The 22,945-nt window shown below is 44.7% G+C and overlaps 2 protein-coding genes across 3 annotated transcripts; one reads left to right on the top strand and one right to left on the bottom strand.

Moving 5' to 3' along the window:
- Positions 1–1,005: 1,005 nt before the first annotated feature.
- On the top strand, positions 1,006–13,803 carry LOC139660986 (sushi-repeat-containing protein SRPX-like). 2 transcript variants are annotated; one of them, XM_071539297.1, is made up of 10 exons: positions 1,006–1,072; positions 6,977–7,033; positions 8,589–8,777; positions 9,401–9,577; positions 10,490–10,616; positions 10,796–10,917; positions 11,118–11,297; positions 11,824–11,957; positions 12,745–12,866; positions 12,965–13,803. In XM_071539297.1, the coding sequence occupies exons 1-10, from the start codon at positions 1,012–1,014 to the stop codon at positions 13,146–13,148; spliced, it is 1,353 nt and encodes a 450-aa protein (XP_071395398.1). In that variant the 5' UTR covers positions 1,006–1,011; the 3' UTR covers positions 13,149–13,803. The 2 variants fall into 2 exon arrangements, with proteins under 2 accessions (XP_071395398.1, XP_071395397.1); XM_071539296.1 differs by lacking the exon at positions 6,977–7,033 and having other exon boundaries at positions 1,030–1,072.
- Positions 13,804–14,069: 266 nt separating this feature from the next.
- LOC139660982 (synaptotagmin-like protein 5) lies at positions 14,070–22,748 on the bottom strand (the record flags this gene model as incomplete). Its single annotated transcript, XM_071539290.1, has 12 exons — positions 14,070–15,565; positions 15,874–16,082; positions 16,205–16,343; positions 16,608–16,716; positions 16,810–16,971; positions 17,085–17,187; positions 17,353–17,531; positions 18,577–18,642; positions 20,111–20,206; positions 20,942–21,042; positions 22,374–22,503; positions 22,617–22,748. Coding segments are annotated over 12 exons (1,569 nt in total), but the record flags the coding sequence as incomplete, so codon positions are not given.
- Between the last annotated feature and the right edge of the window lie 197 nt (positions 22,749–22,945).

The raw sequence follows: 22,945 nt of genomic DNA, 5'->3' as shown, positions 1-22,945 counted from the left end.
GACATTTTCTGCCCAAGCAGGCCTCACGGTTGGATGCACCCTCATGAATAATTACAGATCAGGAGAGCCGCTCGCGGGGGCCCGGTTCACCACACGCCCTCCTTTCCTGTCTCCTGTAAAGACAAGGAGCTCTTCAACACCTTCATGTGCAGACTCGCCCCCTCAGACTGCAGAGTGGGCTGCAGCTCAGCCTTATGCTGTGGAGGAGAAAATTAAACAGTGATTAGTCCTTCACCAGCCCTGTACTTTCACTCAATGCTCCCACTATGTGTGTGTGTGTGTATGTGTGTTTGTATGTGTGTGTCAAGCCAAAATATTTTGCAGCTTGTAGAAAATCCATAATAATAACATAGATTAAAAAAAATACAATAAATTGCAATATGGTCGCTAAACTTATCACAAACACACTGAAGATCCCTATATTATACTGTTATCACTAGTGGGTTTTTTTTGGTGTTGGGGCGTGTGTGTGTGTGTGTGTGTGTGTGTGTGAGAGAGAGAGAGAGGGAGAGAGTGGCTAGATATAATGGCATGACCAGGGATGTAGTGGAGGCAAAACCCACCTAAACTCAGTTTTACCCTCCTTTTTATTTGCAAAATGGAATTTACCCTCCTTTTAGGCTGAAGATGAATCTTAATGACATAAACCCATAGCATATATCATAGCAAGTATATGAAGATGTGGAATCTTATAGGAAAAAGCATGTTTTTGTTTTGTTTACATTGCCTTGTGATGATAACCGACTAGAGGTCACAGTTTATCCTCATTTTTATTTTCCCCTAGGGCTACATTTCTGTGTACATCAAAAGGGTATAGGCGTATAGCAAAATGAGTAAAAAAAAATATCTCTACTACTGTATCTGCCGTGCCCCATGCCGGCCGGGCCTCACTCTATTAGGAAAATCCTGCCTTGTTTCTGGAGCAAGAGGCGGGCCTTTGGAAAGCAGGAATGCGCTGGAAGTTTTCCTGCAGGCTGCCTTCATATGTTGAAGAGCGTCCCGCGCCTGAATATGGACATGTGGCCGCTGGTACTGGTGTTTGTCCACCTCTGCTTCTGCTCAGGGTATGAAGGTAGGACTGGCAAAGGCCCAATTTCACCTCTTTGACATATTTAACCCTACTGACACCAGAATGGTCAAACAATCTAATAGTTTATTTTCATCTGTAAGTACAAAATTGAAATATCACTGTTTATAGGCTGGACATAGATGAACCGCTTTGATCGCGTCGTAGGTGAACATTTTTGTCTTTTACATGCTTTTAAGGTTTCTTATCTGCACCGCTGGGTTTTGGTGAACCGCATTTGTGTTTACGTGGAGGGGGAGGACAGCGGGGGGAGTGCAGTGTGCATCTGGGGGACGTTTCTCTGCACGGAGCGCTCAGCCAGTGCCGTTAATGAAAACCTAATAGCTGCAAACCAGTGTGGCCAGCAAGTTTGAAACGCTAGCTTAGTTCTTTTTACTACAAATGAGGGCAATTTTTCACTTTTTTTTATTTGCCTTTCCCCCACTTTTTATTGCTTTGCTAAATTTACTGAGAGGGGAATTCTCATCAGCTTTATGAATTAAACAACGGGAGAGAGTTTCACATCTGCATGTTTGTGAATGTTGGTCAGGCTGAAACTATTTACAGTACTTGGCTGATGAGTTTCTATGTCTTGGTGCTGAGTAAACACTGAAGGGAAATACTCTCTCTCTCGCTCGCTCTCTCTCTCTCTCTCTCTCTCTCTCTCTCTCTCTGTCCCACATCACATACACACACGCCACGCTGAAAACCATCAGCACTAACATCCAACACAGGAAACATTCACATACAGGCTATCCAGATGGATGGACTCAAACAGAGCAGGGACTGTAGCCTGCGGTGAAACACACAGCCTGGACAGTAATGAGAAGCTGAAATGACTTCAAAGCTCAGATAGGGCTGGGATAAAGTATAGATGCAAGAGTTTATATGTGTGTGCGTGTGTGTGTGTGTGTGTGTGTGTGTGTGTGTGAGTGAGAGAGAGTGTGTGTGTGTGCGCACGTAAGTGTGCAAGTTCAATCATATATATGTCCTGCAGAGTGGGGCTCACCACTGATGTATGATCATACAGGCTGAAACATGAACACAAGCTGCTGGGCAGATTTACACTGACAGGGTAAACACAGCTTGTCAAACTGACACTCAGGACGCTGGTGTGTGTGCATGTGTGTGTGTGTGTGTGTGTGTGTGTGCATTTATGAGCAGTTTATTTTACAAGGCTGTGTTTGTGTTTGTTTTGGGGGTCAGTTAGCCCATTATCAGCTGTGTGTGCATGCCTACAGATGTGGCTGGTAGTGCAACAGAATGAAATGCTTGGTGTGTGTGTGTGTGTTAGTGTCACTGTCATTTGATAAGAAAGTTTATGAAAAGAACTGGTGTTGCAGTTTTGAGGTGGTTCACAGCAGCCCTCTTTTTCAAAATGGGAATCTTTGGGATGACGTTTTCATGCTTGCTCTGTGTTCTACTTTGCTTCTCACATTCAAACCCATCTACAGTAAAAGCCAGCTCATATTTTCCATGATGTCTTGTACTGATGTGGGTCTAGGGCAGATAGGTCCTCCTGCCGCTGTGATGTAACCCAGGGAAATGCCAGTAAAGAACCATCACTGGAGAACGGTTACTCTAATTGTGCAGTTGCATTGTGTCTCTGCCAGAGAGAGGGAAACAAAAACTCATGAGCAGGAGTTTGTGCCTGAGGCTCAGAGACGGTTGATTAAGTATGGAGCGGTAGGCATGCTTGTATGAAACCGGATAGAAATCATTTAAAAAATGTTTCAAAAAGAATGATGTAATTATAGGATGTTGAACTGAGAGAGCGAGAAAGAGAAGTGACAGACACTTTATTTTTTTGGCTCAGTGTCTTCTATGCCGTGTGAGAACTGCCTGTAGCGATAGTCCAACATTTATTCGTAATAAGCTTCTGTATGGTGACAGTTCCTATTACAGGCCTGCAGAGAAAAGCTAATTGGACTATCAGGCTCTGTAACTTAAAGGTTATTCTCTCGCTGAGGTTTGTCAGAAAGGCAAAGCTGCTCTCCTGCCTGCTCTATAAACATTTTGATGTCTTTCTCTCCGAGGAACTCTTTGAAATGGGGAAAGAACAAGGAGAATGAGATGTTGAAAGGAGATCCCACCTCAGCCTGTTGACAGATTTATTTGAGATGCATGTGAATGAAATACAGCTAATGCTCTCTTCCCGTATCCATTTGGATTGGTATAGCCTGGATCTGGCACAGGTTTCACTGCAGTAAAAAGGTGAAAGCAATAAGGAGGAGATCAAAGAAGTCTCCATCCTGTCAGCTTTCTTTTTCCAGACTCTATGGAAGATAAAATGTTACAACCCCTTGTCTGTTGTGGATTGTAAACTGAAATCCTTCAAGTGTATCATTGCAGGAATGTGTATGTATGTATTGAAGCTAATAAAGAAATTGGACACAAAATACTGGAAAGTGCATCCACACTATACATCTGCTCTAATAGTAATATTAGAGGAGAGAAGGCAGGCTACACTGTAAGTGCAGCTTCTCCATTTTCACAGTGATGGATGATCTATTTTTTCCTTGAAACCCCAGGCAACACAGGTATTGCACACTGTGCTCCAGATTTCTGATGCAGAATACACCCCACACCATAAAATCTTATTAAGATATACCGAAGGGACATGGTTTAAGCGTTTCCCCGCAAGAAAGGTAAAATTAGAACAAGTTTGGAGAGAGATAATATATTCAAAACATCTAACTCTGACTCCAAGATGAAGTATAAATAATATATTTTATGAAATGCTGAACAAAGTTTTTTCCGGCAAGACCGTTTGCCCCAAGTGAGTAAAACAGATAAATACTTCTAGAAACTAGATTTTTCTGTTATTGGAATATATTCCTTCCACATAACATTTCTTGACTTTCCATTCCTCTATGATAGAAAAGAGGACTTGAGAGAGTTTTGACAAAAAATCCCAAATGGTTGTATATTGAACTTCTTTGAAGTTTGGAGCATAAAAGTCTAGGGGAGTAAATCAATTTTATGTATAGTGACAATCTCCTGTCTGTCGGTGGCTTGAACTTGGCTTGACTTGACCCGACGGACAAGTCCGTCAGGTCGAGAGGGGAGATGTTTGAGAGGGGAGATAGGCTAATTAGGTGTCAAACAGTGCAGACTTTCTCTGCTGCATGTAACTTCCTCTAACAGGAGTTGAGTGAAGCAGCCCGCCCGCCTCCATCTCTGGGGAAATATGGTGTGCTATCCGTCCTGGGCTCGTCTGCTGGGTATCCAGGCACACCCAGAAAACTGTTGTGTCCACGACGAAATACTTGGGCTATCACCTAGACTCAAAGCTCAGTGGGGACACTCATATTGAAGAGACAGTAAAGAAAGCCTCCAAGCGGCTACATTTCCTCACCATTTGGCCAGAAATGGACTACCTGCAGATGACCTAGTCACGGTCTACACTATACTCACATAAGGCCATGTCTTGAATATGGTGCAGTGCTCTTGGTGGGATGCACTAAGAAACAACAAGCAGAGTTGGAGCGAGTTGCAACACTTGCCTCTAAAATGATTAGAAGAAGGGCTGGTATCACCTCACAAGTACCACCTTCACTTCAGAATAGGAGGGAGGGGGCTGCTGTGAATTTGATAAGGGACATGCAGAAACCACAACATCCCCTGGATGATCTGCTGCCACCAACGTGAGGCAGCTGTACTGCCAGAACATTAAGAAACCAAGACAAACTGGCGGAGTTCAGGGCCAAAACAAACTGACTGAAAAATTCAATTAGGCTAATTAATCAAGCATCTTAAAACTGTGTAGGAAGTAACTATTTAAATGTATTTACTTATTTATGTTTTTGTTTTTTATCACTTTGAACAGCTCTTACATTGTCATGTTTTAAAATATACTCTGAGCTCCACTTATTCCTAGCAGTCTTGTACGTAAACATATTTCTATTTTTTTTTACCTTGTCTTGTTTTATGTGTACAAAAGTTTCCTTTTTATGTCCATGTTTTATGATCTTAGTGTTACTGATGTCACATTCTGCGGCTTTTTCAGTATACCCTACTGCAAGCATGAATTAATAAAGTCAAGAGTAGAGGAATTAAGGGATTGGGATAAGAGCAGCTGATAAAGTGGGCTGGTTAGTGACTGTGTGAGTGTGTGCGTGTCTGTGGGAGAGAGAGAGAGAGTGTGTGAGAGATTGTGGGGAGGTGTTGTTTGAGAGGGGAGCTAGGCTAATTAGGTGTCAAACAGAGCAGACCTTCTCTGCTGCCTGTAGCTTCCTCTAACAGGAGTTGAGTGAAGCAGCCCGCCCGCCTGCCTGCCTGCCTCCGTCTCTGGGGAAATATGGCGTGCTATCCGTCCTGGGCTCGTCTGCTGGGTATCCAGGCACACCCAGAAAACTGCCTGGGATTGTGGTGTTAAAATAAAACTGAACTGAAACATAAGGATGCTGAGATGTGATGGAGGATGTGAATCTATTGTTTGTTACTAGTATACAAGTCTGCACCATTCGTGATCACGTTGAGGACAGCGGATGCTCAGGAATCAATGCTCTGCTATTTGACAAAAGGTGAAGCCCTGCTGTGCGGTGCTGTTTGCTTGGTTACCACAGCAGATACAGGGGGTGTTATATTATTAACACCCACTGCTATGAATGTCCTCTAGGTTGTTACAGAGCTGATCAATATGCTGTAAGCAACATTCTCACGCACGCACACACACACACTCCCTCGCACATACCTGTAATTAGTTTTCCATACCTTCCTCTGCTCCCTCCATTAAGACTGTCTTGAGTACCAGAGTCTAAAGTTTTCCCCTTAGACAGCTGAATCTGACTCACTGAGTACGTGGGCTTGCTCAGTAGAAACCACGCTGTGTGATCTGACTGCTAAAACCTCAGCGCTTGTTGTGTGTATCGACAGTATGTTTTTTCTTTTGATGACTCGCGGCATTTGGTCTAGACAGCTTTTATCTCGTTTTATTATTTATTTGATGAGGAGTGCGGAGGGAGACGCGCTCACCCCTCAGTGACGCACTGTATCGGCTCCACTGACCAACATGTGGCTGATATATGAAGCCGGGAGCTTGTGGCCGCTTTAGAGGGTGGAACACTTCTCTCTTGTGTCCATCATGGATCCTGAACAGAGGACACATTCACACCGGGGTTCATAACATCCTGGGGCCAAGGTTAAACAACACCCCCCCCCCCAACCCTCCTCCTCCTCCTCCCCTTTAACCCCTTCTTCGCCCATTTCCTCATTCCTCTCCGTTTTATCACTTCCTGACCTGCTGTATCTCCCCCATCCCTTCCTCTGCCTTAAAATAATCCTCCTTGCTCATCACAATTCCCCTCGCGCTTGTCTTTTATCAGAACCACTCCACTCTCTCCTCTAGCAAACTTGCATTATGGCCACTACTCAGAAACATTTCAATTCTCCTTAAAATCTACCTCGGAAGCTACTGTTTTGTAGTTTAAATATCTCTGTCAGTGTTTTGATGTTCTGAGTGATTTGGTATTTTGCTGTTAAAGGTGCTGCCTGCTTAGAAAAAGGTCAAATCAATCAATGTGGATGCTAATCTAGAGTAAGTATGAGCTATGGTGATCACACAGCACCACTGAACAGAAGTGGTGGTAACTACAAGAGACCACTGCATTGAACAAAGTGAATCTTTGTATTTAAGAGATTCATTTTTTCAAAGCAGCTGGAAATAAAGGATCTTTTGAGGTTTATCCTCAGCATGTGTCCTGTCCAAGAGATCCTTTACAGATTACCTCATGTGGTTTATGTTGGATGAGAAGTTTAGCAAAGCCTGATCTTGTTTTGTGTTGTTTTGCAGTAAAAGCCTGCAGGACAGCCCAACACAATGCTTTCAAACATTGCTAAACATCTTGAACGCAGCCTTGCTCTTTTCTTGCTTATTAGTTGCTTTTCCTCCTCTTCTCTTTTTCCCAGGGTCAGGACAGTACGCCTATGGAGATGATGAAGACTGGTATTCTCGTAGATATAAAGGTGACCCCCCCTCCCCCCCCCCCCCCCCCCCCCACACACACACACACACACACACACAGAGTGATCAGATCATAAATGCACTGTGAAAATTTACTCGACTTTCGCAAGGCAAGATTCTCTTTCATTTTAGGGAGAACCTCTACTGAGATTAAAACAAATGTGTTTTCTTTCATTTTTATGCAGATCAAGGTATCCTGACCCCATACAAAATGCAGCTCTACCAGAGTTTACTAAGTTCCTCCAGTCACAAGGTGGCATAAGGCAATGCCTCAGTCAGCGTTACCAACTGACACAATTACGTAAAAGTAGCTTCTAGCTTTAAATTCGGGGTCAGTTAGACACGGAACATTATCCTCCAGGCCAAACCAAACTCTCCCCTTGTGTAAAAGCTCAAATGTAGTATTATTTTCTCTTACTCAGCGGTTGTGGAGATTTTGCCAACACACACACACACATGCAGAGAGAGAGAAAGAGAGAGAGGGAGAGGGAGAGAGAGAGAGGGAGGTCCGCTATGTTATGAATACTCATCACCATTCCAACTGGAGATTAGCCTAAGCTGGTGTGTGTTCTGCTCTGCATGTGTGTGTGTGTGTGTGTGTGTGTGTGTGTGTGTGTGGGTGGGTGTGCCTGTGTGTGTGTATGTGTAGGTCCACAGGGGTGAGTGTTTGTCCCAAGCCAGCGGGAAATAGACTGCAGATTTTATTTCCCTGAATTGGAATACGAACCTTGTGGCCCCTCAAACTTGGCATCAAAGAAGGAATTTTTACGCAAGCGTTGTAGAGATGGGCAGAGGTATCCAACGTGGGAGGAGGAAAGCTGGAGGCAAAGTCAGTGTTTTGATGGATCTTCATCCCTCATGGTTAGGGCTATATTGTTCAAAAATAACGCTGATATGTCCTTGGTTAATCTAATCACCCACATGATTTGGGGCTCATATGATGCCGCTAGATCTGAAGAGATGAACAGACAAAAGCTTCCAGAGATGGAAATGGATTCAGGGATAGTGCAATAAAGAGAGAGCTGATATATTAAATCAGCTCCCTCTAAGTAGAGTGATAAGTGGCAATAAAGAGCCGCACTCCGCAGACTCACTCACTCTCTCTACTGTGTTCTCTATCACACACTTACACACACACACACACATTCAGAACCTCAAGTGCTCTCTACACATCATTATCTGTCCTTACCCTCATGCAAGACTTTTCTTTTTGCCTCATGAGACACTGTGGGATATGGCAAGTTGCAGATAAGGTAATGACAAATCCATCGTATCTGTCTGTACTCAGAGGATGGGTGGGTTTTCACATTTCCCATCTTATAAAGTCTGTCTTTTAAGATCTTTGGGTAAGTACTTTTGACAGAGCTAGAGCCCACGCTTATTGTTGAATACAGTTGTTAACAACATTTGTTCTCTCCCTCTTTGTGTAGTGGAGCTTCAAAAGATGTGCCATGAAAAGATAACAGCATTTCCTTTAATAGAAATTGCACTTATCAGGTGTGAGCTGTTTTTCCTTATCCCGTTTGAAAGATGCAATTCTCCCTCCTCCATTTTTAGGGACCCCGTGGTGCGCTCCCATTAAGGTGAAGCATGGTGACGTGAGCTGCCGCACCCCCAGAGGGGAGCACTACAAGAACGTCATGGGGGCGCGCTGTAAGATCCGCTGTAAGAGGGGGTACGAGGCCGAGAGCACAGAGGTGGTGTGTATGGCCAGCAAACACTGGTCCGCTAACTACGCCTGCCGAGGTGAGAGCTAACACACCTGAGCACACACACACACACACACACACACACACACTATACATAATCTGTTGTCATTGTATACAGTGCATATATGCACACACGCATGCACACATGCACACTAGGGTGCAACTGATATGGGTTTTTGAAGGCGGATATTTTTTAATTGAAGCTGCCAGTACCTGATATTCAGGTTCTTTAAATGAATGAATTACAAGTATTCTGTGTTTCCCCCAGAATTTTATTCCTGTCATGGTGGAAAAGCCTCTTCAGAAACAGCATTTAGACCATAGGACATTAAAACTCTCCATTGAAACCCAGGATAATAATACTACCACTACTACTACTACTACTACTACTAATAATAATAATAAGAAGAAGAAGAATGATAATAATAAACATTTTCCTACATAGATGGAAACCAATTAAGAGTACATTAGAATCAATTCAGGTTAAGGGCTCCCTATAGATAACCAGTGTAATATTGATCAGTTATACAATAAATATGTGATCAAACAACCTTGTCATATCCATCATATTGGTAGACGACACTGACTACTACACACATTAACACTGAATGAAGGAACGCTGTTTAGTAGCTCAGAGTAACAGTGTGCTCCCTCTGACAGAGATCCGCTGTCCCAAGCTGGACATGCCTGTTAACGGCGGCTACAAGTGTTCGGACGGCTCCTACTTCAGCTCTCGCTGCGAGTTCTTCTGCTCCCCTGGATACACTCTGAAGGGACCGAAGACGGCCACCTGCCAGCACAACAAGCTCTGGAGTGCTGGAGACAGCACCTGCGTTGGTAAGGCTGTGTGTGTTTGTACATGAGTGTTTTATGTGTCTTTATACGCACGTGCTTGTGCATAATTTCGACTCCCACTCTGTTATCAAGCCAGAGGAATGCAGCCTGCAGCTCGCTCTTCAGACCGTAGGAATACTAAACGATGAACCAGAATCCTTTTGCCTCTGAATCCTAGCCCACTTCATGAGATAATGCCCGGGCTGCACTGTGGAAACCTGCCGTGCAATAAATTGATTTAATTAAGAACTTTAAATAAGACCTTTAAATAGGTTTAGTATCCTCATGGCTGCAGTGCTGGCCAAAGCTTGAGACACCAAGCCAGCTTCAGAGACTGCTGGATGAGAGCCTGCTATGAAGCTAATCTCTCTTACAAGACTATATAATTAACTTGGTAATTGTACAAGACAGACCTGCAGACACACAACTCTCACTCACACACACACACACACACAGACAAAAATACAGCTTGTTTCTCATCACCAGGAAGTGATAAAAGCCTTTGACGTCTTTGCAGCCTTTAGTTTTCTATTCTGAAAATTGGAGTCTGTGCATGAAAATGACGCTATTTTGCAGGGGAAAGCTGAGGTATAATGACTGCACTTATGTAATCATATGCGTGGCTGAATAGTCCTGCAGCCTTGATAAAGGTGGATAATCATAGCGTTTGCGTGCGCTTGCACAGACTCATTCAGATCTCGCTCCGCCGCAGCCATCACGTCCTTGCTGGAGTACTATATTGTTTGTGGCATGCCATTGATTCCCCCTAACTTTCTGTGAGGCAGCTTCTCAAGGTTGTTTCAGCTCTATGTCACTACAGAGCAAAGATTCACTTTACTTTTTTGATCTCTCTCTCTCTCTCTCTCCCTCTCACTCTCACTCTCTCTCTCTCTCTCCCTCTCACTCTCTCTCTAGATATTGATGCTCCAGTGATCAAGTGTCCTAATCTGAAGGATAAGTGGGCAGAACCAGGGAAGCTGACAGCCAGAGTGACTTGGGACACTCCAGAGGGCGTAGACACTGCAGATGGCATCCTTACAGAGTCAGTCTGACCTTTCAACCTTTCACCTCTCACCTTCTACCCCCTCTTTATACCAGACTTTTCCCCCTCCATTTTGCTTCAGTACACTGTGTTTTTATCCTGTGATCTGGACAAGCTGTCATTCTACTCTGAACAGGGAGATCACAGTGTGAGACTGAGACTGAGACTGTCTTTTGCAGTGTGATCCTGAAAGGGAAACCTTCAAAATCAGACTTCCCAGAGGGGCTCCATAAGATGTCCTACACTGTGTTCGACCGCGCCGGGAACAAAGGGTCCTGCCGCTTCTCTGTCAGAGTGCGAGGTGGGAGAAGGAGTCTTTTTGATATGCCCATCAAATGTTTCTGTGGCCTTGTGTTGTGTAGCTTGTTTTAGGACACTTCAGCAGGGCAGATGCCTGCCAACACAGGAGCTTGAACCTGGTTCCTCTGATTGAAGGCCAGTCTCTCTACTCTCATACTCCCTAACGTTTTGTCTGGTATGATTTGCTCTTGCTCTGGGCAGTGCGCCGCTGCAGCCCCCTGTTTCCTGCAGACAACGGCTACATGAAGTGTGACAGTGACGGAGACAACTATGGCGCCACATGCGAGTTCACGTGTACCGGCGGCTTCGAGCTCCAGGGCAGCGCTGCCAGGGTGTGCCAGTCCACACTCACCTGGTCCGGCACAGACACAAACTGCGCACGTATGTACTGCATGCAGATGGACACACACACACACACATATACACACACAGACATTACATTCTGTCCCTCATGTACCCTTTGCTAAACCGGTTCCATGTGAGTGGTTCAGCGGAGGTGAAAATGGGAATGTCTGCTTTCATAGCGCGCTGTCCATTGATTAGAAACGTCCAGCTGATCAATACTGGATGCCCCTCCATCGACCGTCTGCATCTGTGAGATGTGAATGAGTGGATCGCTGTCTGATGGGAGTGTTTTGCAGCTCCCATCTTATACAACACGCCCTCAGCACTTATCCTCAATATTGCGTTTTTACTGTTTTTCTGGGATGTGTTTTACTGTCGAAGGTGGACCAGCGCATTATTTGATTCCATCTGCTGAACAGCCTGAGAATGAAATCATGCAGCGCCACACTGTACGTCGTGTTGTTGTGCTGTTGTGTGGTGATTAAATCTTGTTTCAGCAGCCGGGCCTGTTGTATGTCATGTCTTGTCGTATCACTTTATTTTACGCTCCACGTTGTCACAGCCATGAACATTAACGTGGGCGTGCGTACGGCCGCGGCGCTGCTGGACCAGTTCTATGAGAAACGACGGCTCCTCATCATCTCCGCCCCCACAGCTGCCAATCATAACTACCGCTTCCAGATGACCAACTTACAGGTGAGACGTGACTCGCAGGGAAAGAAAGAGGTGTGGGTGTGGAGACTGAGAGCGAGGGGAGGAGAGGAATGAAGCAACTGATGGAAGTTAATGCCTATGAGATGCATTTGTCCTTCACTTCAGTGCAGTGATTTTGTGTGTGCTCTCCATTGTTGCATGCAAGGAGGTACTGCTTTGTGTGTGTGTGTGTGTGTGTGTGTGTGTTTGTGTTTGTGTTTGTGTGCTGGGTTTTCTCTGTTGCCCATCTGCTTGATTTGGACAAAGAGAGAGAGAGAACGAAAGCGAGAGGGGCGGGGTGCAGCATTTCAGCTCCTGATGAACAGAAAATGTCACGGCAATGAATAAACGATGCTGACACCCACTCTGATAAGGCTATTCTGGGGCTGGATGTTTCCCCGGCTCGTCAGAAACCATTAAGTCAGAGCTGTCTTTAAAAGGCCTGACCTTTCAAAGTGACTGGGTGATATGCTGAGAGACAAGCCCGAGCTAAATTGCACTCAGCAGGTGAAACACCTAAAAGTGATGGGCCTTGGGATCTGTTTGGTTGCTTGGTTATCAGAGTTATTGTTGCTCTCCATCTGACTGGGTGTTGGTGTCAGTTGCCAACTTTGTCCAAAAGGGTTTTATATCCTCTCTAATATGGGCTGCGCTCAATTTACTTTTGCCTGGATAGGAATCAATAGCAAAGCTATAAAATGGCAAACCAGGCCAATATGCTTCAATTTCACTCCTCTCTCTCTCTCTCTCTCTCTCTCTCTCTCTCTCTCTCTCTCTGTTGTGGGAACAGCATGCCCAGTGTGGATTGGACCTGAGGCATGTGACAGTGATAGAGCTGGTTGGGACTTACCCAGCACAGATTGGTCGTATTCGACACAGGCTTCTCCCTCCAGGGCTGGCCCTGCAACTCAGGTACTCACTCTCACACACACACACACACACACACACACATTCATAACTTCCAGCCCCTCACCTCACCTGCGTACTGAGCTGATGTGTGTATCACCCAGGTTACTGCTCCAGATTTCACAAAGGTCCTACAACATGGTGCTGATAGACAAGCAGGGCACGGACAAGCAACGCTACACCTTCCCCATTACATCGGCCGAAATATTCACCACCATTGACACCTTCCCCATCCGCAAGGACGAGATGGTGCTGCAGCAGGAGGCGGGGCAGACCTGTCAATCATAAAAGGCCATGGTCTGTCATCGTACTTCCCTGTACCGTCACCCATCTTGTGCCAGACCGCACCGTGAAACTTTCCTACTCAGTCACAGCAGACAGTACTATCTATAATCTTCTGTTTCAGTCAGAGACCTGTCAAACCATCCACACTCCTACCTGAACTCATGGCTCATTTAGTCTTGTTTTAGTCTTGTATCCGGTAGCTGTGTGTGTGTGTGTGTGTGTGTGTGTGTGTGTGTGTGTGTGTGTGTGTGCGCGCGTGTGTATCTGCCATAATAGGAAGGGGATGTCAGTCATGGTGCTGGTCTGATACAGAATGAGGCAAAAAGATTTATTGAATCCAAAGAGATCACTAAAGAGAATGGGTCATACATTACAATCATATTGATTCCTGTGTCTTGTCTATCTGTATGGTTTTTTATTATTATTTTCAAAACAGAAATGTGTTTCACTATTTTGTACAAAAACATTCTTTTTATGTATGAAACTGGAAAAACTTTCAGCTGTCTAAATATTTATGTCTCACTTTTCTAATAGCGATGTATTCAGACACTCTTTGGAATATGTGCATATGTGCAGTGCAGAGACAGTGATGCCGGTCTGTCAGTGCGCTGTACATCTATACGTCTGAATTTACATGACATGACATTAAAAAACATCTCTCAAGACTATCACAGCGGACGTGATCTTTCATGTGTGAATGTCAGTGCAAGAGATGTGCGCAAATCCAGCCAACTTGGGCCAAGTGCTGGGTAGAAAAGTGAGAAATGGAGGGGAGGGAGAAGAGATGGAGGGAGAGAGAGGGTTTCATGAGTTTACAAAAAAAGCAAGAAGAAAACCTCTTAGTCAATCATATAAAATCGTTTATCATCAGAAATATTTTCAAAAGAAAAGAAAAAAGCAGTCTATGGAAAGATGTGTGTTTATTTCAAAATATTCCTGTAACACTTTTGAGACAAAATAGGATTGACTACAGTGAATTCGATGCTATGATACCAGACTTGCGGACACACAACAGAGAAAGTACATGCTGTAAGTCTAGAGTTTCTTCAGTAGTCGGGTATTGCACACGCCTCTCATCTACATTATGCTGTACAGTAAACACCATGTATTATTACTATAATTGTGCACTGTGAAACTCTTGTTTTCTCTGGCAGTTCAGAGCAGAGGATTTACCAAGGACAAAGGGGGGCATAATTGGCATTCCACATGAAGAATGGCACTACACAGCTCAACTCCAGAATCCATTTTCCGAACTAGGTGATTCATTGCAGGATGCGGTAGCGGTGGGTCGCAGAGCCTCTGGGCGACAGGGACAAGGTGACAGTCAGTGACTCATTATTAGGCTCCTCCTGAGATGAAGGCCCCGCCTGAGTGCTGACTCACTCTATAACACATAGCCCCCGCCTCAGGCTCCCTGGGAATGCGGTTACTCACAATTACACTCCCTGTTGTAAGTGTAAAGTTAGCAGGTTTCAGAGATGCCATACAGTTGTGCCATTGTTCTATCATTATCAGTGCTTTACCTGGTTTTATGTTCTGCTATTTCCGTTTTCCTCGAATATCATGCAGTTTTTTTTATTATCACACTGATACAGTGTTATGTAAATTTATGTCTATTTACTATTTTCAGTAGTGTAATCATCCTTGATCTTGTGCCACAGATTTTTCACACAAGTGTTAATGAGGGGATAAATCTGAACATGTGCTTCATTGTGTGCTTTAGAACAATATGCAGTTTGGTTGCCTGCAAAGGGAATGTAAAAGTCTCCACATGCTTTGATCAATGCCTCGCCTAATGCCTTGCAAATGGAGTCTGTCAGTTGTCAACACAAGCAGGAATGACTGTTGTACAGGAACCACAGAGAAGTGGACAGACACATCAGGAGTCACACCATGTGCTTATTCAGTAGAGTTAAGTTACATACAGTACATGTATTTAATATACAGTAGTAAATAGCAGTGCTTGGTCATAACTAGATGCTTTGGAGGGCAGAGGGGGCTCATGGGAATGAGTGTGTAAGGCATGACTGGCTGTTCTGGACGGGAGGAGGAGTCTGAACAGGGTGGCTCAGGGGGCAGGGAGTCGGGACAGGGGATGGCATCAGCTCTGTATTGCAGAATAACACATCAAACTCTCTCAGCCGCCGTTTCCTTTCAGGCTTTTGAGTCCTTGATTGTTGCCGGACCCTCTGTTGTTTCACTTCTTCTCACATTTTCACTTCTTCTCGGTTCCACTTCCTCTCTTTTTCTCTCTCTCCATCTCCGCTTCAGTCCGGCTCATGTGCTGTTCCTGCGCATGCTGGATCTCAGCATCAGAGTACACTCCTGAGGGACTTCAGGGTTTTCAATCATGCGTTGCCATAGCCGCTGTTCTTCCCCATATGAGTCCATCCAGTCCACCTCGTTCCCATAGCTGTTGCCTAGAGGGAGACAGGAACACACAAACCATTTGTTCTACTTTATCTCTACTAGAGAGCCCAGAGAAACCTCCTTATTAATGCTATCTCAACACTGCGGAGCCCCCAGCAGCTGAGGCGGGCTTTGCATGCATATCAGATGAATTGATATGCGTGGTAAACATTAAAATATTAAGACCAAAGTTGTTTGGAGACTCGGGCGCACAAACAAAGTATAACCAGGGATTATGCTTTCCAGCAGACACACACACTCACACACACACACTCACACACACACACACACACACACACACACACACACACACACAGACCTGTGCCAGCTCCCAGCCTGACTCCTCCCAGGAAGACGTTGCTGGCCAGGGCTTCCTTGTCCCAGACAGTGAGCTCCAGACAGACGTTGTTCAGGTCTCCTGGCTGGAGGCCGCAGTAGGTGAAGGTGTGGTTCCACTGGGGGTTCACTGTGCGTCGCTCCACTGCCGTCTTGTGCTTGGTTGACTTATTGCTGTCGGGGAGCAGGTACCTGGGTGAAAGAGCACAACTTTGATGTAGCTACTGTGAGAATACATTATGTTGAATGCTCAGGCTGTTTTTTGGTAAATCATCCATCCATCATATCGAAATATTAAGAAGAGATCATCTCACCCTTTTACAAAAGGATCAGACGTGCCTCCAGACTTGACAGCAGTCAAATTCTTGGCTTCTTTGACCAGCAGCTCAACCATGCCCCCTTTAGGCAGTGTGAAGCTGCTGGTTTTCTTGCTTTTCAGGAACCCTTTCTTTACTGAGGTGGAAGGAAGGAAGAGGGAAACCACTTAGTGAAAAAATAAACCATCTTCAGCAACAGGCCCATTTATCAATTTAACTTGGTCTGCAGCCAGGTGTCTTACATTATTTTAATGTAGGTACCACCATTTCTTTCACTTCATTTGAAAACGGACAGCCATAAATCAAGCAAGGCCAGCTAGAGCAAAGCTTTTTCCCCATTTAGGATCCAGACACACAGACATAGCATAATATATAACGCACATCACAGTTAAAGATGTACCTTGCACTTGGTCCAGTGGCAGCATGAGGTTCTTCTCTGCAGGAATATACTTCAAGACGACAGTCAGCTCTCCTTTATACTGCATTGTGGAGTCCATATTGCTCTCCGCCTACACAAACATCAGTCACATACCTTTCATACATTTATCTTCATATGTTTGTGTATGAAGTTCAGCATTTATACTTTGACTTCTGTTCTTTACCTTGGGCTGTAGAGCGTACCACTGCTCTATCTGGGAATCAAACTCCCAGGAGTCAAAGGTCAGTTCCACCTCTCCCAGGAAGCTGTTGTGTCCAAATCGGTCGTGATGCCACACAGAGAGCTGCAGGGTTCGTGTCTCCAGCTGCGAGTGGCTGATCACATACTACACAACATGAGAGAATATCAGCTTAATGACTTAAGGGTTTTGAATTGAGCTAACCCTAAACAGGAAAACCATTATAGGGGCTATGTTTATTCGGACTTACAGCCACTTACCCTCAGATTCTCATTGAAGACAGGGTTTATGGTGTTGGCCTTGATGCTGGTCTTCCTCTTGCTCTGGCGAGACTTGTCTGGCAGCAGGTAAGTCTTCACATAACTGCAATGCAAGACAAAGCAAGTGAATCATGCTCAATAGGAGGACATGGATGCACAGATCATTTGTTCTTGCTAAGGCTCTGGGTTCATGCCTCCAATGTGGCATGTCAGCTAGGATGGCCAGGCACGTGTGTGTGTGTGTGTGTGTATGTGTGCACACTCTTACGCATCTGTGCGTTGTTTCCTCTCATCCCCTGTGGCCAGGTTGTGGCACTCTTTCACCAGGACGTTGAGAGCACCAGTTTTGTAGCTGTAGCTGATGTTCAACAGTATCTCACCGCTTACCCTGGCGTTGCCATAGTCACCGGTCTCACTGTACATGCTCATCATGCTGTTTATGCTACTCTGTTAGGCAAAGACAGTGGAGAGAGAGCAGGATGTGAGAAGAGGAGCAGGTCAAAAGAGGAGGAGAGAGTTGAAGAGGCAGGGGAAAGAAAATGGAGAGCAACACATTAGATACAGAGCAAAAACAATAAAGACAGCTCAGCCTAACTAGAGGAAGACTGGATGAGAGGAGAGTGGAATGGAAGGGTATAATCAGAAGAAAGAGGGAGAAACACGGGGGAACATAAAAGAGACAAAAGACAAAAAAAGACAAAAGCTCTTTCTAGCTGACATCAATGTTACCAGGGGTTTTAAGAAAAGTGCCTCTTAAGTGCTAAAATTAAATGTCGATCCACATGTCTTTATTATTGCCACAGATACCCAGAGAGTTGACTTGGCATGTATCTGTCAACAGCTGGGCATATTGACCTGCACACCTGCACCTCGTGAGTCAAATAGATTATTAAAGTAAAACTCAATTGCTTATGCCACAGTATAGGTAGCCTGAAATATAAATAAATTGTGCTACCTCATACTATGTGCCTTAAAAAAAGACTCATAAACATAAAAAAGAAAGGTAAGGTAATTATGACAGGAATTATTATTTTGGGAAGGCAAAAAACACTGCTGTGGTCGCTCTGGACAGGATAATACTGGTTTGATGTGCTCAGGAAATAAAATACAATCCCTGGTAATATTGCTGTCCAGAGAGGGCTTAAGTCAGGAGGGCGGAATGGACCCACACTGTGTTACTGCTATTGTAAAGTCTAACTCATTTATTTTCCTGGAGAGAGCCAGCGAGATGAATGACGCGTTTAGTCTGAGGAGCTTAGGAGAAAGATGCTGCTGCTGCTATCCCATTAGAAAAGGTCCAGGCACACAGACACAAAACACAAAACACAAAACACAAAACACAGAACACACAAGACACAATTAATCTATCAGCAAATGCCATACATAATGTTTCTGCTCTGGTAAGTCCATGTGGGTTGTTGCTGCTGGACTTTAACTGTCCGACAATGTAATGTTGAATACAAACGTGCACACAGAAACAGAGGAGACTCACAGTCTCGGCATCCGAGTCGGGGACATTGAGGTAGCCCCACCTCCTCTCCGAGCCAGGAGTAGAGGACTAGCAGCCAGTAATGTAGGAAAAAAAGAGATAAAACGGGAAGGAAAAGGAGAAAGAAGAGAGAAGGAGAGAGGGCTGGTGTGTCAGTGAAAGACCTGGACCCAGAACACAGATCCCCGGCCCCTGAGGAGGAGCTGCAAAAACCCCATCGGCGGCAGCCCAGCCAGAAACCACATCACACAGGGTTACCATGGTGATTATCAGATGAGGCCAGAGAGATTACAACTCATCTGGAATCGATTGCGATATAAACAAGGACACACTGGACATGCAGTCAACACAGGCAAATATAAACCAGACTCTGTTCTCCACAGTCCACACAGAATGAAAGTAATGTTCTTAAATGATGCTGATGGTGTCTGTCTGCCAAATAATAGTATTTTTTTTTCTTATTTATTTTTCATAATAATTATTTTCCCTATTCCTTTCCCCTCAAAAGGAAGTGGAAAAATGTAAATAATAGAATTAAAATAGAATTAATAAATTAAAAAGTTACTACGAAGCTTGAGAAACATTAGAAAACAAATAATGGTAAAATGGTTAAATGCTATTTAAGTTCTGCTCTCATCATCCGCCCCAAATCCTCCGTAAAATGAATCATTTGAGACAGAATTTCGAGGACAGACTCAGCTCTTGTATCTGCATAATCTCCCTCATCACCTCCTTCCACTTCCATGCATATTGACAACGGCGCAACACAATGACTGCTGTTAGTCATCTATGAGATGACATGATAAATGTCAGACAGGAAAGATATCTGTGTCGCCTGTTTACCTATAATGGCTGAGATAGCACATGCACGCACACACACAGATACAAATGGTAGTTTAGTGACTGGATCAGTGAACATGGCATGAGTCACGAGATAAACCAATTGTTTTAGTCATTTTGTAACTAGATTTTCAGCCAGATCAAGTGCTTAGTTCTGTTCAGACGATTCTGAGGACATTCGGCGCAGAGGCGCACGCAGACACACACGTAGCTTCATCTAAAAATTAGTTTAAGCAAATTTAACAGACTTCCTAAGCGTGCTGTGTTAGTGGCGGTTGTTCGAGACACAAGCCGGCTGTCCCCGAGCCGCACCTTGTTTACACAGTCAACAGAATGGCTGGAACCTACGGCCCTGACTCACTCATCAGGTGGTGGTGAGTGTATGTGTACATACAGTGTGTGCATGTACGGTATGTCGTCGATGTCAGGTGAAAACACTGCCTGTCCAAAATGTTTACTTTCAGAAACAAAAACAAAAAAAAGCCTTGTTTGTAGCTTGAATGGTAGAATTTTCTCAACTCATAAAGAATCATGTCGTCCTTCAAGTGAAGTTAAAGCATGAAAGTCAACAAAATTATGTGAGTTATGAGGTTTTCACATGACAACAGCGCTGTATGTGTGTGTGTCTGTGTGTGAGCGTGCAGCTGTTTTCAGTCACTGTGCTTTGTGTTTGCACTCGCTTCAGCATGGGCGTTACCGTGGACACTGCACTGCTGAGGCGGCGGCTGGTGGCTTTGCTGTGGGCCGACATCAGAGCGTCGATGTCCTCCTCCCCGTCCTCGTCTGAAAACTCCTGCAGACAAACAGCAGTCAGATTTAATCAAAAGGGAGACAGCATCTTGGAAGCTGGCTGACGATTCTTTGAACTAGCACAATTTGCAGTAAACGCAGCGTATCTGCGTGGGCGGATGCAGCCCGCTTCCTTAAATGCAATGAGACAAGTCAGGACAGAGTATGTTAATTTGTTTACGCGCTTATCACACGCAAAAAATGACACAGCTCACAGTAAACCTGTGAGCATGAATGACTGTGTACGTCTGTGTGCATAGTTGTGTGTGTGTGTGTGTGCATGTACTGTATGTCTGAGTGAGTCCATGCGCCTGTGTTTGTGGGAATAGCTCTGAAAGTAAATGAACGCTCGGGAAATACAGAGACAAAGCAGCTCTATACTGGCCGTCAGATCCTCCACCTGTTTCAGCCTACAGCCATTTAGCTGCTCTCCACAGTCTTTGAAGTGAGCTCTGAAGTGAAATTAAAATTCAGCCCCCTATCTGACACATCATGTCGAGTTAATCAGCCCACAGCCCATGAGCCTGATATGGATGTGGACGTATGGATCGCAAGAGGTCCGGATTACGCCTTTACCGAGAATCAGAGAAGCTTTTTGAAGTCCCCATAGAAACCTGCACAGTGCAGCCTTTGATGTGATTGTGGTCTGCAGTGAAGGTCCTGGTGAAAATCAAATATGTGAAGAGTGAGAGAGGGAGAGAGTTGAGGGAGGAATGGGAGGCGGATTGATGCTGCTTACTGTTTCGTTGAGCCCGGGGACCGAGCGGCTTCTGAGGCTGAAGGCGTCTTCGCTGGGTTCAGAGCCGGGAGCTGACAGGTCCATCTCCGATCGACTATGATCTGGCAGGGCGAGGGAGGGGAGGGGAGGGGGGGCGTTGGGGGAGTGCGGAGAAAGAATGAGAGAACATTTACTTTCAAGGATGCTGTTTGAAAACAGAATGAGCCGGGAGAGAATGGGAACACAAAGGCTGACTGAGAACTACAGACAATGCGAAGGAGGGTGGGAGGAAATAGTGAAAGTCAAAGTGTTATCTGCTTAAACAAATGGATAAACATCTGGAAGCTCTGCAAAGTGACTTTGACTATACAGTCAAAATTTGGAAACACCTGATTGAATGTACTATGTTTTCCATTATCTTAAAGCCATTTTGATCTAACGGCGTATGCTTAAATGCTTGAAATTTGTTTAATAGACAAATGCCTTTGTATGAATTTATTTCCAAAGCCTTTGCCTTTCCATCAAGGCAAAGGGCGACTACTTTAAAGAATCTAAAATATAAGATAGTTTTGATTTGTTTAACATTTTTTTGGTCACTGCATAATTCCATTTGTGTTATTTCATAGTTTTGATGTCTTTACTGTTACTCTAATATATGAAAAATAGTAAAAAATCAAGTAAAATGTGTGTCCAAACTTTTGACTGGTAGTGTACATATAATGTTAAGTCAGAATATCTGCAGAGACAATGCAATAAAACAAAAAGTCTGAAGATCACAGTGGGCTTGGGAGTTCTTCAGTGTATATTACACAGGATACATGATCATACATGTAACATCTGTGTGTGTAAACAGAGATCAAATCCCTTTAGTGCCTCATGGGCATCAGCTGCTCTTTCACAGCTTTGGCTAATGACACTAATTGGAGCTTTTTTGAATCTTGACATGTGCCAGAGCACCATATGTTGCTCCCAGAGCCAGCTGTTACTGGTGGAGATAAGAGCCTGAGAAGTGACACCAACAGAGACAAGATTGTACCGAAGAAGGGGAGAGTTCAACGTATAAAGACAGCGATGGGGAGAGTAACGGTAATTTAAATAAGTGCAAGGTGACATCTGCCCCTGACAGTGTGACACTTGAATGAGTAATTTTGTCCTTTACAAGGTACTTAACAGTCCGAGTCGAAGCGCAGCTGAAGGCTTGTGCACGATCCTAGTTAGACCGTCTATCCTCGCCTCGGACATGATCTGTTTCCAAATGACTGTTGCACAGCTAATCTTTTCCCATTCCTCTCTGCAATACTGTGACTCAATTATGGGAATGTGTTTTATGCAAGCTGAGAAACTGCGAACAAAAGCAGGTGTTCTGGAGGGTCATGTGTCACCCCTTCAGTGTTGAACAAAAAAGGGGATCGCTAGGTGTGAGGAGGACCCCGCTGGGTTGTCATGGAGATACCTGATGAGACCGAGGCCCTGGACACAGAAATGGTGGGGGTGCCAGATTCTGTCCTGCGATGCCCGCCAGCCGTCTTCTCAGACACACAGTCACTGGAGTGAAAACTGGCAACGCTTTCTGCTCCGTCAGGCTGTGTGCATACACAAATACACACATCCACTATGTTAAAATAACTATTCAATCTGTAGAGGTGTTTTTCCTCCCAACGTGTGTGTGTGTGTGTGTGTGTGTGTGTGTGTTTACCTGCAGCCGTACAGCATGTTCCTGCTTCCTCTTCATGTCGTTGATGTACCAGGCGACCGCTGTCATGGTGATGATGGCGTCCTCGACGACCTCGTACCCGGGGTCGCTCTTGTCGAAGTGCTTGGACAGTTCCTGACAACAGGAGGAGGGATTCACTTTTACTGTTGGTTAAAGTAATCATTTTTTAATCTCTCTAACTCAACAGTGATCCAGGCTATATCAGTTCAGAAATATTCTCCTCTGTCTGTTCTAAACAGCTGGAGTCTGGTCGCTCTTTCCTGGGAAAAATCCTCTGCCGCACAGGAAGTGATGCGTTTTTTTTATGTTTC

This window comes from Centroberyx affinis, unplaced genomic scaffold (genome assembly GCF_046629955.1).
Source record: "Centroberyx affinis isolate AG114_WGS23_722 - 3 ecotype Tasmania unplaced genomic scaffold, CSIRO-AGI_Caff_v1 ptg003428l_1, whole genome shotgun sequence".
Taxonomy (NCBI): Eukaryota; Metazoa; Chordata; class Actinopteri; order Beryciformes; family Berycidae; genus Centroberyx; species Centroberyx affinis.
This window is presented reverse-complemented; position numbering and strand designations above follow the sequence as displayed.